The sequence below is a fragment of the Leguminivora glycinivorella genome, chromosome 13 (assembly GCF_023078275.1).
Source record: "Leguminivora glycinivorella isolate SPB_JAAS2020 chromosome 13, LegGlyc_1.1, whole genome shotgun sequence".
NCBI classification, from domain to species: domain Eukaryota; kingdom Metazoa; phylum Arthropoda; class Insecta; order Lepidoptera; family Tortricidae; genus Leguminivora; species Leguminivora glycinivorella.
This window is the reverse complement of record NC_062983.1, coordinates 20,020,406-20,039,879: the sequence shown is the minus strand read 5'-3', so window position 1 is coordinate 20,039,879 and position 19,474 is coordinate 20,020,406. Positions and strand designations below refer to the sequence as shown.

At 37.6% G+C, this 19,474-nt stretch overlaps 1 protein-coding gene across 1 annotated transcript in view; it reads right to left on the bottom strand.

The window, feature by feature from the left end:
• Window positions 1-18,004, bottom strand: part of LOC125232847 (eIF-2-alpha kinase GCN2) — a 56,743-nt gene extending 38,739 nt beyond the window's left edge. The window contains 8 exon segments of the mRNA XM_048138640.1: window positions 260-382; window positions 1,681-2,194; window positions 10,902-11,044; window positions 13,270-13,400; window positions 15,460-15,576; window positions 16,245-16,380; window positions 16,749-16,915; window positions 17,808-18,004. Of these exon segments, the coding sequence (XP_047994597.1) occupies window positions 260-382; window positions 1,681-2,194; window positions 10,902-11,044; window positions 13,270-13,400; window positions 15,460-15,576; window positions 16,245-16,380; window positions 16,749-16,915; window positions 17,808-17,861 (1,385 nt within the window). The 5' untranslated portion in view covers window positions 17,862-18,004.
• Between the last annotated feature and the right edge of the window lie 1,470 nt (window positions 18,005-19,474).

The window sequence follows — 19,474 nt, the reverse complement described above, 5'->3', positions numbered from 1 at the left end:
TTTGTTGTTAATGGGCTTACTCTTGGCCACAGACTAGCCCAAGGCAAAGACGTGGCCTACGATGGAGTGAGCTCGCCCAGATGCCTGTTCACTCTTGATTTGAAGGTTATATGAACTCGGAAATATAGCCGCCGGCAAGGAATGCCACTCCTTGGCAGTGCGCATAAGAAAAGAAGAAGCAAAGCGCTTCGTGCGACGTGACGACCTCAACTGTGCGAATGCTAATAAACAGTGTGATAACGTTTCATTATAAAAATACCTCGACAGGAAATCCTTTGCAGAACTAGGCAGGTCTGAAGGTACTTCCAGCTCAGCACTGCCTTGTGACACTATTGATAAAAGCATCAGTGCCGACGCGTAGATATCCTGAGCTTTGGTCTGCCTGAAATAGTGCAGAAAAAAATATTGTTTAAAAAAACGGGCTTTAATATCAATCAAATTAAAAATCTATTCGTTTCTAGAAGTCCAAAAACAGCTATGATACGATGTTCCATCATGAAGTTCAAATAAAAAAAAAAATGTTTATTCCGTAAATAGGCTTATGCTAGCACTTTTATATGTCATCTTAATTATATATATGTACATCTTATTCTAATTTAACATAAATGTATCCTTATCTTCTACGAATTCCTTGACAGTATAGTAAACCTTTTGTAAGAGCTGTCGTTTTACGAATGATTTGAATTTATTTACTCGTATTGACAATTCAGATACATTAATTTCCATTTTTCGATTAATTTCCATAGAGTACCTACCTAGTCTGTTAACATTTTTTTGATGAATACTTTTGCATGTTAAATTGTATCTTGTTATTTAATGCATGTTAATTATATGATGTAATGTTTTGAAAAGAAGTGGCCCGCCGAGTTTCTTGCCGGTCCCATAGTGGATACCCCCCTCCCAACGGGGACTGAAATCTTCTCGAGGCTGAGGCGTAGGGTTAGAGCCGGAGTAGCTTTTTTTGACGTTCATATGCGCATTGTAATATGCCTACTTGAAAAATAAATATTTCATTTTCATTTTTTTTTCATTTTCATTAATTCCAAGTCATATCTTCCGGCTCCATCATCAGATCAGTTTGATAGTACCATATTATTGTATTGTCATCAGAACTAATGGGCCATTTTTTTTTTTTTCAAAGTTGTCCACCCCACTTTTTTTGTAACATGGGTATTATAAATTTAAATAGATATCATACACGAAAGAAAAAACGACAAGGCCCACTGGCGGCCGAGCCGGGAATCGAACCCGGGTCTCAGCTTACGCGGCTAATGGTGAAGACGTTAGCCGCGTCTGAACCGGGTTCCCGGCTCGGCCGCCAGTGGGCCTTGTCGTTTTTTCTTTCGTGTATGATATCTATTTAAATTTATAATTTATATATAGTAGTGTGACTACTTGAAAGAAAGAACAAATCAAAAAAATATTCAATAAAATAATTTGATTTGTTCCCTAGTTGAACATGGGTATTTTTTACACGATTCATACTCATAGTTGCGAGGTCTTTTGATCCTGATAGGAGGAAAAAAAGTCCCAAGTTTTCCATACATTTTTCAAACCTTCATTCCGTTACCGCCATACAAAATGTATTCATTAATGGTGTAAGTGAAAAACAGAAAATACAAGCGGCAGAGAGTGCATAAAGAAATATAGAAGTGATACAAAAACAGAATTACCTCTTACCTATCACAATAATCTTCTCCGGACATCATCTCCGACAACCTCATATCCAAGCTCGCTCCAACCAGCTTCACACCCCCGCTGTCATCCAAAAACACATTTTCACTCCGCACATCTTTATGCACAACACCAACTTCATGTAACACTGTTAACGCACTAAACACACCTAACCCTACATGTCTTAATAGTTTTAAAGCTTCATATTTGTCTTTGTACACTTTTAGTTTAGTTCTTAAGTAGTTCAAAGATGTTCCTAAGACGAAATCTCTGAAGATGTAAATTGAAATGTTGACTGTTCGTTTGGTTGTTTCTTTCGACATTTCCATTGCAGTGTACGGTAATAAACTTGATTTAGTTATACGGCACATGTTTTTTAAGTCTTGTTGGAGAGAGTTGAGTTGTCTACTTCGAGTTTGGAAGTCTGTGGCGGGAGGGAGGAGCCATTTTTTGGTGATCAGCCGTTCGCCTGTCTCGTCGTCTATTGCTAGGTACGTTGTTGAGCCATTGGATGAGTGACCTATAAGGAAAAAAAAGTTTAAAAACAAACCAACGACAGATGTTTGTATACTCCTATTCAACCATAGATTTCTTATGTCAGTACTAGCTTTTACCCGCGGCTTCGCCCGCGTAATAAAAGTATTCTTATTGAAACGTTTACAAAAAATAAGATTTTTCATTTGGATCCGTAGGTTTCTTTGTAGGTACATCTGTCCGCGATTACTTCGATTAAGGTAAAGCGGGACAATTCTGGACTGGGGGGCCATTGTAACTGATCTATTTGCTGTACGGTCAGCCAAGAAAGTGGTTTACCACTTTTCGACTCTATTGATCGAAAAGTGGTACTTAAACCACTTTTTTGGCTGACTGTACCTTACACATATTACTATTGTTTTAAAAGAAATTCTTGCAATGATTGTAGAATTGTTACACAGCGACCACAGCGTAGGTAGTAGGTACGAATATGTTTGTATTTTACCTATATAAATATTTATACTGGGGAAACTTCATACAACCCACATAGCCAGTATCTCGACGCTATGGTCGGTAGGGTAAAAAGTACTCCTTGCATTATCGCTTACAATTTTTTCCATTTTCCTTATACTTATTGCAAACGTAAACATATAAAAGGCAAGCAAACAACGATCTTCTTACAGTTCATTGAATGCAATAGTTATTACGGATGCAGGATACTCGCCGATGCCTACTTACTAATCCCTTCGCACTGAGCCACCTGCATTTTACACTGCCTAGATATCGATTGCCGACCGATTAGTCCGACCCCAATCCCTATTCTTATTCCCGTCCCTATCTCTATCCTTGTCCCCGTCCCTGTCCCCGTCCCGTCCCTATCCCCGTCCTTCCCCTATCCCTATCCCTATCCCTATCCCTATCCCTATCCCGTTCCTGTCCCTGTACCTGTCCCTGTCCCTGTCAAATTATCATGCTAGGAGGTGAACTTTGAAAAATCCTTTCTTAGTGGTCCTCTAAGGAACTTCCGTGTCAATTTGAAATCTCTTGAACCAGAAGTAAAGATAAAAACTAAACCTATACTTATGGCTATTTTGGATATTTTAACCCCATTGCACAACAACAGGGGAGAAAATTTCTTTTCCACTTCATTAGATTTTAAAATCGTTGTATTTATCGTGTTCAGCGACCCGATAAACCATAAAAACGATACCCATATTGTGTTTTTGACTTTACCCCCTTTGCACCCCTTTAGGGGTCAAATTTAAAAAAACCTGAAACATGTATTTAGTCATTTGTCTTTAGGAATCCTCCTATGAAGTTTCGAATAAAATAGTCAAACTAATCTTCTTCCCCATACAAACTTTGAACCCCCATTTCACCCTTTTAAGAGAAGAATTTTTAAAAAATCCTTTCTTAGTGCTCCTCTACGCCATATAAGGAACCTATGTGCCAAATTTGAAATCTCGAGGACCAGCGGTTTCGGCTGTGTGTTGATATATTATGTCAGTTAGTCAGTTTCTTCTTTATATATATTTTTTGATATTTAAACACTATTGCACTACAACAGGGGAGAAGGTATTTCACTTCCGCTTCGTTAGATTTTAAAAACGTTGTATTTATCGTGATCAGCGACCCAATAAACCGTAAAAACGATACCCATATTAGTTTTTTGACTTTATCACCCCCTTTTCACCCTTTTAGGGTTTAGATTTTCAAAAAAACCTGAAACACGTCTTTAGTCATATGTTTTTAGGTTCTCTCCTATGAAGTTTCGAATAAAACAGTGAAACTAACATTGTTTCCCCATACAAACTTTGAACCCCCATTTGACCCCCTTAGGAGACAAATTTTGAAAAATCCTTTCTTAGTACTCTTCTACACTATATAAGGAACGTACGTGCCAAATTTGACATCTCTAGGACCAGCTGTTTCGGCTGTGCGTTGATATGTTAGTCAGTCAGTCAATATCTTCTTTTATAATTTTTTTGATATTTAAACCCCATTGCACCGGAACAGGGGAGAAGGTATTTCACTTCCGCCTCGTTAGATTTTAAAAACGTTGTATTTATCGTGATCAGCGACCCGATAAACCATAAAAACGATACCCATATTGATTTTTTTACTTTATCACCCCCTTTTCACCCTTTTAGGGGTTAAATTTTCAAAAAACCTGAAACACGTATTCAGTCATATGTCTTAAGGAATCTTCCTTAGTGGGGACGTTTATCGACAAAAAGAGGCCAAACCTTCTTTTTCTTGACCAAAGCATGAAACTTGGCACAGTTGTTCCTTATATCAAAATAAGCCGATTAAGATCGGGAGCCTTCGGGAGCCTCCCCCTGGGGCTCGGGAGGGGGTCAAAGTACCGCTTCACCCGGCTTGCTTTGAAAAATTCTAACATAGCCCGTTTAGTTCATAGGTCATGTTTGGTATCGTTTTCGAGTAAATCAATAACGTAGAATTCATTTTTGGTACTAAAATTATGATTTAATGGTAAATAAAATAAAAAAAAATTTAAAGTTTGAAATTTTCATCTACGATTTACAAATTCAAGTCATCATAAATGTCAAACTGTTTGCTTTTTCTACAAATAAAAAATATGATATGAAAGCCTATTTAATATAGGTTATGAATAATATAACTTTTACCCACCTTTACTAACGTTAAGTTTCATAAAAAAAACTTTAAGCCGCGCGGCGTCGGGACGCCGCGAGCGTAATTTTAAAATACCTTTATTTTATAAAACTCTATTAGAACCCGTTTAGCTATTAGGTCATATTTAGTACCGTTTTCGAGTAAATTAATAACGTAGAATTTAGTTTTGGTACTAAAATGACCATTTAATGTTAAATGAAATAAAAATAAAAATAATCATTTTCTGTGAGTTGCAAATTCAAGTCACGATAAATGTCAAACGGTTTGCTTTTTCTATAAATATAAAAATATGATATTAAAGCCTATTCACAAAGGATAGTACGCGTTCACCTACGCGAGCTTAGACTGTCTGCGGGGAACGCGCCTCTTTCATATATTTGATCGCCAGTGTCAGAGGTGTGTTAATGCATAAATAGAAAAAGATTCATTATTATTGACGTGTCGACAACGGCAACACTCGGGTCGGACCACACGATCTAAAGACCGACTGTACCTGTTATTTATTCATTGTAGTAAATCCTGAAAGAAATTTATATAATAGTATTTTATACAATCGTGATATAATACAAAACTTTTCAGTCGAGTACCATGTGTAGTACGGTACGAGAGTGAAAAGCTTAATTATATCACTATTGTATACAATACTTTTTCTACGAGTCATCATCTTCATCATCAATGGACGAAAATATCACCATTCATGCAAGTTAAAATTAATGTCAATAGAGTCGTTCACCGTTGTATCAACATCGAATTACCTAGCAACCAATTGTTTGTAATAAACGTCTCTGATTGGCCGATAACGCGACAGATAAAAAAAATGTGTTTCAGATGCAGGAAAATTTGCCAGGTATCGCAAATTAGTATAGAAATTGTATGAAGTTCTATTTTTGAAATTATTATAGTTAACTAAAGTCAATTATAATGAGCTTATTATAATTGAGTCGGAACTGCCATAGAGTATCCAACACTGAAAAGTTAGCACTTATAGTTTAGTCTGTGGTGTCCTAATTGACAGATTACTCATACTCATACTATACATTCCCTTCACAAAAACATAGCTGGGTACATATGAAACTGCATAAAAAAGGCTCTACCCTCTTTATGCAGTTGCATCGGTTTTTGCAACCTGATTTACATTTACATCTTGTAACTTCTAAGCAGTGTTGTCTGACCAGTGTGGTACCCATTCGTCTCCTTCTTCCTTCCATCCCCAAGAAGACGGACTTGGCAAATTTTGGTGTGGCACCAACGCCAACGCCTGACTCCAAACAAGAACGCCCTGAGTCCCATTTCTCAAAACTGAAAGTTACAAGTTACAAGCGGAAGTCTCTTTCCAACTTGTCATATTAGACATTGACAACCAGTTGAAAACTGTAACTTGTAGCTTCGAGAAATGGGCCCCTGGTACACTGTGCGCAGTATATGCTGATCCAAGGCAGCCTCTGAAGGAGGTATGTTCTCCAATTGACGATCTTTTTTGGTACCTAAAGAGGTAGGTACTTCGACCACTCATTCACCGTTGCGCAACGACTTGGTCTGAAACAATATGTGCATTATCATTTTAGAGTCTACAACTATCAAATTACAACTTTTTGGTGGATCACGTAACCTTCAGTATTACCCACTTACGTTACGTATCATAGAAAATTATTACAAACTTTAGTAGAATCTGATTTGCCTCTGATATTGCTCCATCTTGTAATAGTTTGACACCTTGAGTGGCCTGGCTAAGCTTCAAAGCCAAAAGAAAACGTTTCTAGATTAGACATAGTATGGGATAGGTACGATAAACACAGCTTGAAACGATCAACAAGGGAGAAACATGGCCACCCAAGGCTTCAAACTATTACGAGATGGAGCAATATCATAGATAGGCTAATCAGATTCTACTAAAGTTTGTAATTATTTTGTATGATAGGTAAGTGTGTAATAGTGAAGGTGATCCACCAAAATGTTGTAATTTGATAGTAGCAGAATCTGTTTAAATAAAATGACAATGCACATATTGTTTCAGATCAAGGGTCCTTACGCAACAGTGAATGAGTGCCGGAAGAACCTCTTTACTAGAAAAGATCGACACTTGGAGAACATACCTCCTTCCGAGGCTGCCTTACTTCATCATATACTGCCATTTGTCTAAGACTGGGGCTAAAGACATGCCAACCACACCCTTGCTGCCGACGCATTAGGACACCACGGACTCCACTGTCAGTCTATTGCTGGCCGAATTTTGTGACACACTGCACTTAACGATTTAATCCGCAAGGCTCTCGGCACAGCGAACATGCCGACAACCCTCGAACCTGTCGGCTTGTCAGCAGCAGACGGAAAGCGGCCTGATGGTTGCTTGCTTTTGCCTTGGTTTCTGGGACGACCCTTGGCGTGGGGCGTGACCTGTGTGGATACCTTGGCTCCGTCCAACGTCTAGCGCTTGGCCCAGAAACCAGAGACTGCTGCTGCAAAACGCCCAGTTTAAACGCGCAAATATGCATTTTTAAAAAACAACTACATATTTGCGGCAATTGCATTTGAAACATTTGGACCATGGTCATCAGACACCAAGCAGTTCGTGAAGGAAGTTTCTACCAAACTTGTCTGGGTGTTTGGTGACATAAGAGAAAAAGCAAACGGTTGACATTTTTGTTGACTTGAATTTGCAAATTATAGATGATTTTTTTTTTAATTTATTTACAATTAAATTATAATTGTAGTACCAAAAATAAATTCTTTGTTATTAATTTACTCGAAAACTATATCAAACATGACCTAATAGCTAAACCGGGTCTAATAGAGTTTTTAAAATAGAGGTATTTTAAAATTACGCTCGCGGCGTCCCGACGCCGCGCGTCTTAAAGTAATTTTTTAGTGGAACTTAACGTTTGTGAAGGTGAATAAAAGTTACATTTTTTATAATCTATATTAAATAGGCTTTCTTATCATATTTTTTATTTATAGAAAAAGCAAACAGTTTGTCATTTATGATGACTTGAATTTGTAAATCATGGATGAAAATTTCAAATTTTTAAATTTTTTTTAATTTTACTTACCATTAAATTATAATTTTAGTACCAAAAATGAATTCTACGTTATTGATTTACTCGAAAACGATATCAAACATGACCTAATAGCTAAACGGAGTCTAATAGAGTTTCTAAAATAAAGGCATTTTAAAATTACGCTCGTGGCGTACCGACGCCGCGCGTCTTAAAGTAATTTTTTTGTGGAACTTAACGTTAGTAAAGGTGGATAAAAGTTATATTTTTTATAATCTATATTAAATAGGCTATCATGTCATATTTTTTATTTATAGAAAAAAGTAAACAGTTTGTCATTTATGATGACTTGAATTTGTAAATCGTGGATGAAAATTTCAAATTTTTTAATTTTTTTTATTTTATTTACCATTAAATGACAATTTTAGTACTGAAAACGAATTCTACGTTATTGATTTACTCGAAAACGATACCAAACATGACCTATTAAGTAAACGGGGTAAGTTAGAATTTTTCAAACCAAGCCGGGTGAAGCGGTACTTTGACCCCCCCTCCCGGGCCCCAGGGGGGAGGCTCCCGAAGGCTCCCGATCTTAATCGGCTTATTTTGATATAAGGAACAACTGTGCCAAGTTTCATGCTTTGGTCAAAAAATTTAAGGTTTTTCAATAAACTCCCCAACTACCTGTGAAGTTTCGAATAAAATAGTCAAACTAATCTTGTTTCCCCATACAAACTTTGAACCCCCATTTGACCCCCTTAGGAGGTGAATTTTGGAAAATCCTTTCTTAGTGCTCCTCTACACCATATAAGGAACCTACGTGCCAAATTTGAAATCTCTAGGACCAGCGGTTGCGGCTGTGCGTTGATATGTCAGTCAGTCAGTCAGTCAGTCAGTCAGTCAGTCAGTCAGTCAGCTTCTTCTTTTATATATTTCGTTAGTAAAGGTGGATAAAAGTTATATTTTTTATAATCTATATTAAATAGGCTATCATGTCATATTTTTTATTTATAGAAAAAAGTAAACAGTTTGTCATTTATGATGACTTGAATTTGTAAATCGTGGATGAAAATTTCAAATTTTTTAATTTTTTTTATTTTATTTACCATTAAATGACAATTTTAGTACTGAAAACGAATTCTACGTTATTGATTTACTCGAAAACGATACCAAACATGACCTATTAAGTAAACGGGGTAAGTTAGAATTTTTCAAACCAAGCCGGGTGAAGCGGTACTTTGACCCCCCCTCCCGGGCCCCAGGGGGGAGGCTCCCGAAGGCTCCCGATCTTAATCGGCTTATTTTGATATAAGGAACAACTGTGCCAAGTTTCATGCTTTGGTCAAAAAATTTAAGGTTTTTCAATCAGTACTGCTGCTTTAAAAAAATTGTCCCATGAAATAGATACAAGATAGAATTACATATACATTTTTTTTTAATACCATGTCGGTGGCAAACGCCTGCAACTCCTATGGCCTGCAACTCAAGTCATGCGCGTTGCCGACCCATTAGAAACTTGTACACTACTTTTTTGAAGAACCCCATACTGTAGTTCATCGGGAATACCTCGGCAGGGACCTTATTCCACAGCCGGAGCGTTCGTGGGAGAAAATTCCTCTGAAACCGCACGGTGCGCGACCATTTAGGTTGCAAGGTGTGTGGTTGAGCGCCCTGTCGATGGCGAGCGGTGCGATGATGAAAAGTAGCCGTTGGCATCATGTCAAACAAATAAATGCTACACTCTGGAAACTCAAGACTAAGGCAACCTAGCTTTGTCAGTGGAAACCGTCCAAAGCGAAATATGAAGGTGCAAAGAATCGATTTCTCATACAAAATTGTAATTTCCCGACGTTTTATCAAAGCCAGAGGATAATCATATCCATCATTTTTTTTTTACATTTGTCAACTTTAATACTAAGAATATTATAGCATAGTTTTATTGTTAGGTTTCAACTGCGACCTTTCCAGCGGTTACAAGAACAGAATAGTACACAAAAGGTTATGTTTGTACGTCTATTTCTATGGAGGACTCAAAAACGCGTCATCTCCACATTCTTAGTAATCTAAAATAGACATAAAAATATTAAAAATATTCTGCCTTAGCTAGTAGATATTCTTATTATATGTAAGAAATGCGGACGTCCATGTCGCTCCCATATAGTCACGAGGGAAGTTGTCTCTCGCATCCAGACGCTGTTTAAATCCTCTGTCAAGATGTACGAGGCCTTATGAGGATGATTTTTAATAGAAGCGCCAGTGGACAAACTACCTAAAACCACGGTCTTCTGCAAAAATTATACGATATCGCTAACAGAAGATCCAAAAGAAGGACTGCACCAAACAAACCTAAGAATATTCACAGACGGATCAAAAACAAAAGAGGGAACAGGGTGTGGAGTCTTCTCAGAAGACTTAAACATACACATATCCAAAACCCTAGGTGAACACAGCACGGTATTCCAAGCTGAATGTGTGGGAATAATAGAAGCTTGCAATGCCATAAAAAGACGACAGGTAAAACATGAAAACATACTAATATTATCAGACAGCAAATCAGTGCTTCAGGCACTAGACAGCGAAAAACTTACCTCGAAACTAATACTAGAATGTCATCAAAGCCTCACTGAAGTGTGCAAAGAAGACAACAAAGTAACAATACAATGGATAAAGGGCCACAGTGGTTCAAGAGGAAATGATGCAGCGGATGAACTGGCCCGAGAAGGATCAGACACACCGGCATATGGTAACTAACTAGTAAGAATATTATAGCATAGTTTTATTGTTAGGTTTCAACTGCGACCTTTCCAGCGGTTACAAGAACAGAATAGTACACAAAAGGTTATGTTTGTACGTCTATTTCTATGGAGGACTCAAAAATAGACGTCATCTCCACATTCTTAGTAATCTAAAATAAACGACATAAAAATATTAAAAAATATATTCTGACTAGTAGGTATTCTTATTAAATGTATAAAATGCGGACGTTCATGTCGCTCTCGGATAGGTCTATATAGTCACGAGGGAAGTTGTCTCTCGCATCCAGACGCTGTTTAAATCATCTGTCAAGATGTACGAGGCCTTATGAGGATGATTTTTATTAATTACCTAAACAGTTCCCAACGTAAACCTTCTTGTTGTTCCGTTGCGTCACTCGCACCACTTGCGCGGACTTGATGTTGCAAGTACAAGCCACGTTAACACTTCCACTGCGACACATCTTTATCGGGGTCGCTTTGTTGTCTGCATAGCTGTAAAAAAAAATAACATTAATATCTTCGATCATAAAGTTACCAACTTAAAAAATCAGAAGTACAATTTCTCACACAAACTTTAAAGTTGAACAAGATAACATATTTCGCAGCAATAAGGTTTTAAATATCAGTGGCCCGTTTCTCAAAAGGTACAAGCCTTGTATTACAGGTGTGTTTCCATGACAACCCATACGATTTGACAGTTCGCGCACTTGTAATACAAGGCTTGTACCTTTCGAGAAACGGGCCCAGTTCTATATTTTGCAAACACAAATCTAGCTATGTTTGGCCTCACTCTTATTCCGAATGAATGGCTGGGATTACCTTATGGCTATGGATTTTTTTTTTTTGGCTAGTTTAAATTGTATTTTATAATAACTGACTGCCAATACAGATATCCTCAGTCAGTGGGCCTCAGTCAATCTGTGTAAGAATGTCCTATAATATTTATTTGTATGTCTTTCCCATCACGGAACAATGGTATTCCGGACCTTTGGGAGGCGTGCGCGGGGCCGAAGCCAACACGTAGAGTCCCTTTCGACACTTTAATGAAATGTAAGGGGTACACCAATATTTATTTATTATTTATTTTATTTATTTATATCACTGGAATTTCAATAAATAATAAGTTTATTCTGCCATTTTTTGACCATTGTTAACGGTTTATTTTATTTAGGTTTGAGACTTTATGTAAATTCAAACCAGGTACCTAAATATATTTTAGTACGTATAAGACTGGAATAAGCTATTAGACTCATATCGAATTTGGCACAATAAATGATTGTCTTCTGTAGTGTTTTTGACATTAAAAAGCCAATATTTATAGATTTTGGGTATTAATATTAAAAGTGTATGATGACTACGTATTTTCGATTAAAAATGTGTGTATTTTGGCCACCGAAAACGCTGTCAGCGATGTAGTGACATCATCGAATTCGAACTTACTTCATGTCAAAACAATCACTGACATAATGAACTTTATGCCTCATACTTAAAAGTCAGAAAATGAATGTTTATTTCGAATAAAATTACCTGATGCACAGATAATGTTAATCTATAGTAACGTGACTGTTGTTTTCGCCTGATTACGTAAAAGTATACTTTATAAATGTTTTATGCTGTTTTTAGGTCATAAATAAATATAGTAATATTTTATTTGGGTTAGTTGGACAGTACTTAATCATATCAGATAGATTTAAAAAAACCGGCCAAGAGCGTGTCGGGCCATGCAGTGTAGGGTTCCGTAATTTCCCGTATTATTCCCAAAAACTACTGAACCTATCAAGTACAAAACAATTTTCCTAGAAAGTCTTTATATAAAAAGAAAGAAAGAAAGAAAGAAAGAAAGAAAGAAAGAAAGAAAGAAAGAAACCTTTATACATACCTTACACACTTTATACATACTTTATACATAGTTCTACTTTTGTGATTTTTTCATATTTTTTAAACATGCTCAAAAGTTAGAGGGGGGACACTCTTTTTTTTCCTTTAGGAGCGATTATTTCCGAAATTATTAATATTATCAAAAAACGTTTTTAGTAAACTCCTATTCATTTTTAAAAACCTATGCAACAATATATCACACGTCGGGGTTGGAATAGAAAAAAAACCCAGTCCCTACTTTACATGTAGGGGGGGGGGGGGGTACCCTAACAAAACATTTCTAGTAGTAGGAGGTAGGGCATAGCGAATGATATTCCGCTTTGTGTGGTAGGGCACAGCACAGCGGATATCGTCTCGCTCGAATCTAAGCAGAGCCCAACTGGGGAAGTACCTCTTGTTCCGTCTATTGTCCTTTGAGTCGTCGGCAACCCGAACCCTCCTTGGAACTTGTACACTCCTTTTTGCTGTGTACTTAACACAACACACATTGTACTTAACACAGCAAAAGGGAGTGTACAAGTTTCTAATGGGGTGGCAACGCGCATGTGACACTGTTTGAGTTGCAGGCGTCCATAGGTTACGGTGACCGCTTTACATCAGGCGGACCGTATACTTGTTTGCCACCGACGTTGTATAAAAAAAAAAAAAATCTTTTCCACTTTTGATTTTACCACTTTGTCGGCGTGATTGATATACATATTGGTACCAAATTTCAGCTTTCTAGTGCTAACGGTCACTGAGATTATCCGCGGACGGACGGACAGACATGGCAAAACTATAAGGGTTCCTAGTTGACTACGGAACCCTAAAAAGGTCAAGTAGCCTATATCAATACTCACTAGACCAACTCTGGAGCCTCATGCCCATCAGTGCTGTTTTCTTGACTCGCACTAGATCTGTGTATCCTTTGTCTCCCTGCAGCTTTAAGGATCTCTTCCCGTCGCTGTATTTCATCTTTTATTTTTTTCCTCTGTAAATAAATAAATATTTACCCTGTCATTCATAAAATTTATCAAGCCGGTAAAGTTCGTTTGTCCCTTTCTATCACACCAATGCGTCGGAAAGGGACAAACGAACTTTATCAGCTTGATAACTTTAGAGTACGTTTATGAATAAGGGGGTTAAAATATAAATAAACCCAAACCTATTTATAAATGTATAGGTACAATACAAACACCTTTCACCCTTTATAAGGCATTATTAGGCAGTTATGCAATTGAACACTTTGATATTGAATACAAAACTAACTAACTAATATGGCTCTGCGATTCAAAGATAATCTTAGACTCCAAAATACAAAATTGAGTGGGAAATATCTGATAGATTGTAGTGTCCAAACGAACTTATAACAAGTCACAGAGAACCTCCTATAGAGTAGCAATCTTGTATATTTTGTTCGCGATACGAGTCACCAGTGCCAGGGGTGCGAGGAGCGGGCGGGGAATGTGTTAAGCGCGCTGTGATTGGCCGTTTCAAGGACGGCGGGCAGTCGCGCCAGATGAAAGGGACTGTCCCTCTACTGACGCGTAAGTGGCCAATGTAAGTTGACCTATGCCGGCTCTGAATAAATTATAAATATGACTTTTATGTGGAATGTAATGACACTAATGACGTCTGTTTTTAAATTTGAGCTTCTTGTTACCTTTCCACACCATTTCACACTACAGGTGGACATCTTTAAGACATCAAAATACCCTTTTTCAATTTTTTTACTGCGAAAAACACGCGCTGCTTTCAGGTCTGTTACTTGGTCGCTACTGATCGGGCACGGCGAGCGCCCGCGCTTATATCAGTGCAAATACTAGGAAGGCTGGCGACCGCGAGTCGTCTTGTAATGGATGTCTATAGGGGTTGGTCTGTGTAACAAGTACAGTTCTTCATAAATATAAGACTTCATAAATATGTGTACATTTCTTTACCGTAACTCGTTGCAATAAGGTGAAAAAATGTACATATATTTATGAACTCGACTGTACCTTCGCAACGCTTATCTTCTTCGCTGAGCCGTTAGTGTAAGCCGTGATCCACACAGAAGCGACGCACGTCCAAAGACGCGGAACGAACGCCCGCGCCGCGCCGCCCGAGTGTAATTCCTCAGTGTAATTCCGAGCGCCTTAAGCGAGGCGCGTCTTACGTCTTTCCTATACAAAATGTACTGAGGAGACTTTTTTTAAATTACAATCGGGCGGCACGGCGCGGGAATCCGTTCCGCGTCTTACGACGTGCGTCGCCTTCAGTTCAGTTTCTTTATTGGTAAAAGTAAAACATTTTACAGGTCAAGGATGAAGATGTTAAAGGTACACGGTAAGATGCTATTTAGGTCAAATTTACTTTTGTTCAACTCATAATTGTGCAAGCTATAATTACAATATTTCATAAATTCTATGATTACAATACATTACTTCATAAATACATTAATATATTATTCTATTACATTATTTCATAAAGTCCTCGACAGTGCTTGATTTAGGAGTAGACATTTAAGTTTTTTTAAAAATAATGAATCCTTACTTAAAGCTGTAATATCTTGTGGAATTTTATTATATATTTTGGGCCCGATTACACTGAGAGACTTTCGAACCTTCGCGAGTTTTTGGGTAGGAGCAACTAGCATGGGCAACCTACGGCATGTTTTCGGAGCGAGTGCAAGTTTTTGCGTGGGCCTGTGTGTTGCCGCCAAAGAGGGTCAAGTATTATAGAGAGTTACTGTCAAAGTAAAATGTGTAATCACAGTGCATAGACTGCCATCTCTTGACACAGGCTTAAAACTTTTGAACATCAGTTTTGACAATTTGGTCCATATTCTTACACTTAGTGCTTGAAAATGAAGAAGTAGTCTAACTAGTCTCTGGCCATGAATAAGCCTATTTGTGTCACTTAACTTCAAACTCGGGTAAATCCATTCTGCTATAAGGTTGATTATTTTTCAGATTATATATATTTTTTATACATAATCAACCTTAAAGCAGAATAGATTTACCCGAGTTTGAAGTTAAGCGACACATTTATAATAATAATAAAAATGTTACCTCTTCATCTTCCTTCACTTGCATGTCATGTAACTTAAGTTGTTCCATCTCCGTCTTCTGTTTCAACATTTCGTCGTAGAAAGATAGGGTAGGCTTATTATGGTCATGTAGAAATTGCTGAAAATAAAACAGATTATGATTTCAAATATTAAAAAAAACCTTCCTTTTTTTCACCATATCATTCTGATTTCCATTTCATTTCTGATTTGTACAAAATTTATCACTGACTGTGACTGTCTCCATATGATATAAAGCGGGCAAAGTTGCCACAAATATTGGAGACAAGTAAGTCCGTGTTATTCTGTCTCTTTCACTGAGCATATATTATTACATTAAAAGAAGGTGCTACTTTTTTTAAGCTCTGAACCTACAGCACCTTAAGGCTTGGCCAAACACGCAGCGCGACTCAGCGTGGCGTCCGCGCCGCGTGGCGCCGGCGCGATGGCTGTTCAAACAGGGCGCGCGCGATCACGCCGGCCTCGCGCTCTCAACACGCCCTCATCGCGCGCGCGAACGCGGCGCAATGCGGGCGCGACTCGCGCCTCTACACCATGCGCCCGCGGAGGGTCGCTCATTCCTTGACTGTGTGAGTGAGCGCGGCGCAGCGTGCCGCGGGCGGGTCGCGGGGCGCGACAGAAGCGGGGCGCGATGCCGGTTGGACGCAGTCTGTTTGACGTCGCTAACCTGTCAGCACATGCTACGGTCGCGCCGCGCGACCGCGGCGCTGCGTCGCGCCCTGTGTTTGGCCAAGCCTTTAAAGAAAAGCTCCTGAATAACGCTATTACCTGTGCATGCTGAGCCAGTTCAAATATCATGACTTCCCCACACAACTGTTGTGCTAAAGCATTCAGCTCATCCAGGAGTTTGATAGCATTCTCCGTAGACAGACCGTGCATTTTGTGGATCTTCAGGTCCGGTGGCCTGAAAGTTTATAAATTAGAAGCAGATAGACCAAAGGAATTTTAAAGGCGGGCCAGTTTTACACCAAAATTACATTTATACATACTACAGTGCTGGCCACACTAGAGACACACTATTTTGAAGGACCGGTGGGCCGGATACAATCCATTCACGGGCCTTTCTTTGATCTATTTTCTCATTAAATATGTTTAAAAGCCAGTTTAAATCATAATGTATGATTGTACATACTCATATTTTTTTACAGAAATCAGTCACAAAAACTTAAAAACAGAAAACAAGCTCTTCATATATTAGATTAGAAGAGTGTTTGCTGGAAACATATAAAGTAAATACTTACGCTAATGAAGTAAATGGAAGTATAAACATACTTATCCGGATAGATTGGGCAGCATGCTATATGTAACGTAACAGAGCAATGGACACCCTGCACATCGGAATTGTGTAACGGATGGAGCGTCAGCATCAGGTCCAGTGGCCGCCATACCTTCCAGGCATTCTGCGCTCGGTTGTCGGACACCGCATCACCGAATATGGACTGGAATTTATATAAAAGTAAATTAATTAATGTTACTAAAGAGATAACTAGAGTTATAGAGAATTACTGTCAAAGTAAAATGAGTAGTCAGAGAGTTTAGACTGCAATCTCTCAACGACACGGGCTTATAATTTTTGAACCTCAATTTTTTTTAGAAAGGCGTGGAAGGATCTTGTTATAAATGGGCTTACTCTTTTTTGTTATTATAAATGGGCTTACTCTTGGCCACAGACTAGCCAAAGGCAAAGACGATTTGACCCATATTCTTAACTTGATACATGTTAAAATTCTCAAATATTAATATTATAGCCATCTAGTACAGAGTCAACCAAAGTTATAGTGCCATTTAGGTGACCGTACATTTCTCTTGATTGTTCTGAGGTACATTTTTTCATAGACTTTATCTGTCTACTCGGAGTTATATATGTCTTTGATATTATTAAAAGATGTAACGTCTCAAATAAATCAGAAGCAAAACACTTAATTCCCAAAATCTCAATTAAGTTTATTGCATGAAGTCTTTGTAAATAACAATTAAATGTTTTTAAACTTATCCAAATTAAAAATGATGTAACATTAAAAACAAACAAGATCATCTTTATAACTATTTTTTTTCTAATATTTATCAAATTATAAAATGGATCAAAGTAATAAGATTAGTTTTTTTTAAGGAAAGTTTATAAGGAACGAAGTTTCTAGCTAATTATTTGTTAGTTCACATACGTATGTTTAAAACTTGTAATATTCTCGCTTATAAGAAAGAAATCACACACAAACACACATTTGATGTGTAAATAACCTAAAAAAACATGTTATTAATAGTTTTAATCATATTTTAACCAAATTGGACTAATTATTAAATTGGAAATGTTATCAAAATAAATAAACTAACCTCCAACGCGGCGTATTCGTTGTCCTGTCGTTCTTCCTTACTTTCGTCCCCCATTTCACTAACATAAAATGGTCATTTTGCATAAATATTTCAACTGAACCACGTAATAAGTATCTAATTTTGCGTTTTCAGCAAAAACTTTTAGTTTTCTGGCGCACAGTGGAAGCAAAATTGTTAAAACGTAACTCTTCATAGGTAATCACAAATATTATACTGTCATTGTCAAGAGTCAACTGTCAATACTGTGTCAATGTCAAATATCTGTCAAGATTAGCGATCTACAGACGTTGCAACCACGTTGCAGCGCAATGAGGAGGCACACTGACATTTTATCCCGCCAGGCAGCGCCTCTGCAAAATGTCTAGGCATGTCATGTCACTATCATCGAATGAATACGTGCAGCTTAGTGCCAAAGTTGGCAACATGCGATACTAGCGCCCCTAGCGGCATGAGTTGATCAAAATAGTTTCCGTTCATACAGTATAAAATTAAAAAAAGTCACACATTCTTATTTTTTTGTTTTATTCCGTCTAAAAATGTTAAAGTAGATCAAGTAATCGCATTTTCTATTTTAATTTACTAAAATAAAAGGCTGACATACTACTTTGAACAACTCGTACCGCTAGATGGCGCTAGTAAAATTGTTGCCGCTCCATTGTATGGGAAACGTCAGCAGCTGCACGTATTAACTCTAGAGTTTATATAGTATTTGCTAAAGTTATTTGTTTTCTCAGTCTCACTGATGTTGAATGAAATACGACGATGACACGACGTCGTGCTCGTGCGGTGCGGTCGTGTGTTAGCTCCAAAGACGACTGCATAGCGCAACGAGAACGAGTAGGTAGTTGGCCCTGGTTTTCCCCGATGTGTAGCAGTGTTGCATTACAGAAAAAATGCCCTTTAATGATTAGAAGCTGTTTTTTTTTTCTATAGTTACTTACACTTAGTAGTACGATTGTGCAAAGTTTTGTTGAAAAATTCCCAGTGGTTCAGCCGGCAGAAAAAAAAACCAAATTCATGAAATATGATTTTTCTCTAAAAGTATTTAACTCTATCATACAATATTTTTTCAGTTTGGTTAACTAAATAGTACTTATAACCTGGAAGAAAATTGAGTCTCCAACTATAATATTTCTGCAAAAAGTACGTAAGTCAACATTTCAAAAAAAAATTTTTTTAGTTCCTGAAGGAGCGACCACTCTAAGTAATACTTCAAATTAGAATTTCATTGACTTTTATTTACGACCTGTGTGAAGGGAAATTTTAGATATTTATTAAGTCTTTGTTTGGTTTTAAGTAGTAGTATTAGTTTTATCATGTTTTTATTATTCTTTGTACTTTTATGTATTGTACTCGTACTTGTATAGTAACTGTAAATTGTAGAAATTTGTATTTTTGTGGATTTAGCTAGCCGCCGAGAATAATAGAAACAAAGGCTTTTGTTTAACAGATTACGGCAAAAGCCAAATCATCTCAGAAGACTCATGCTATAACAACATGGTACTTAAAAACACTTTTGAGTACTAAACTAAAACTGATAACAATGTAAAGAGTGGATGCATTGCCAAGTTAGGCAAACTACCATCAACAACTACACAGCCCGAAATATGCGTAATAACGCCATCTAGCTAAGAAGCGCTTAACTGCACTGTTGTAAATCTGGCCTG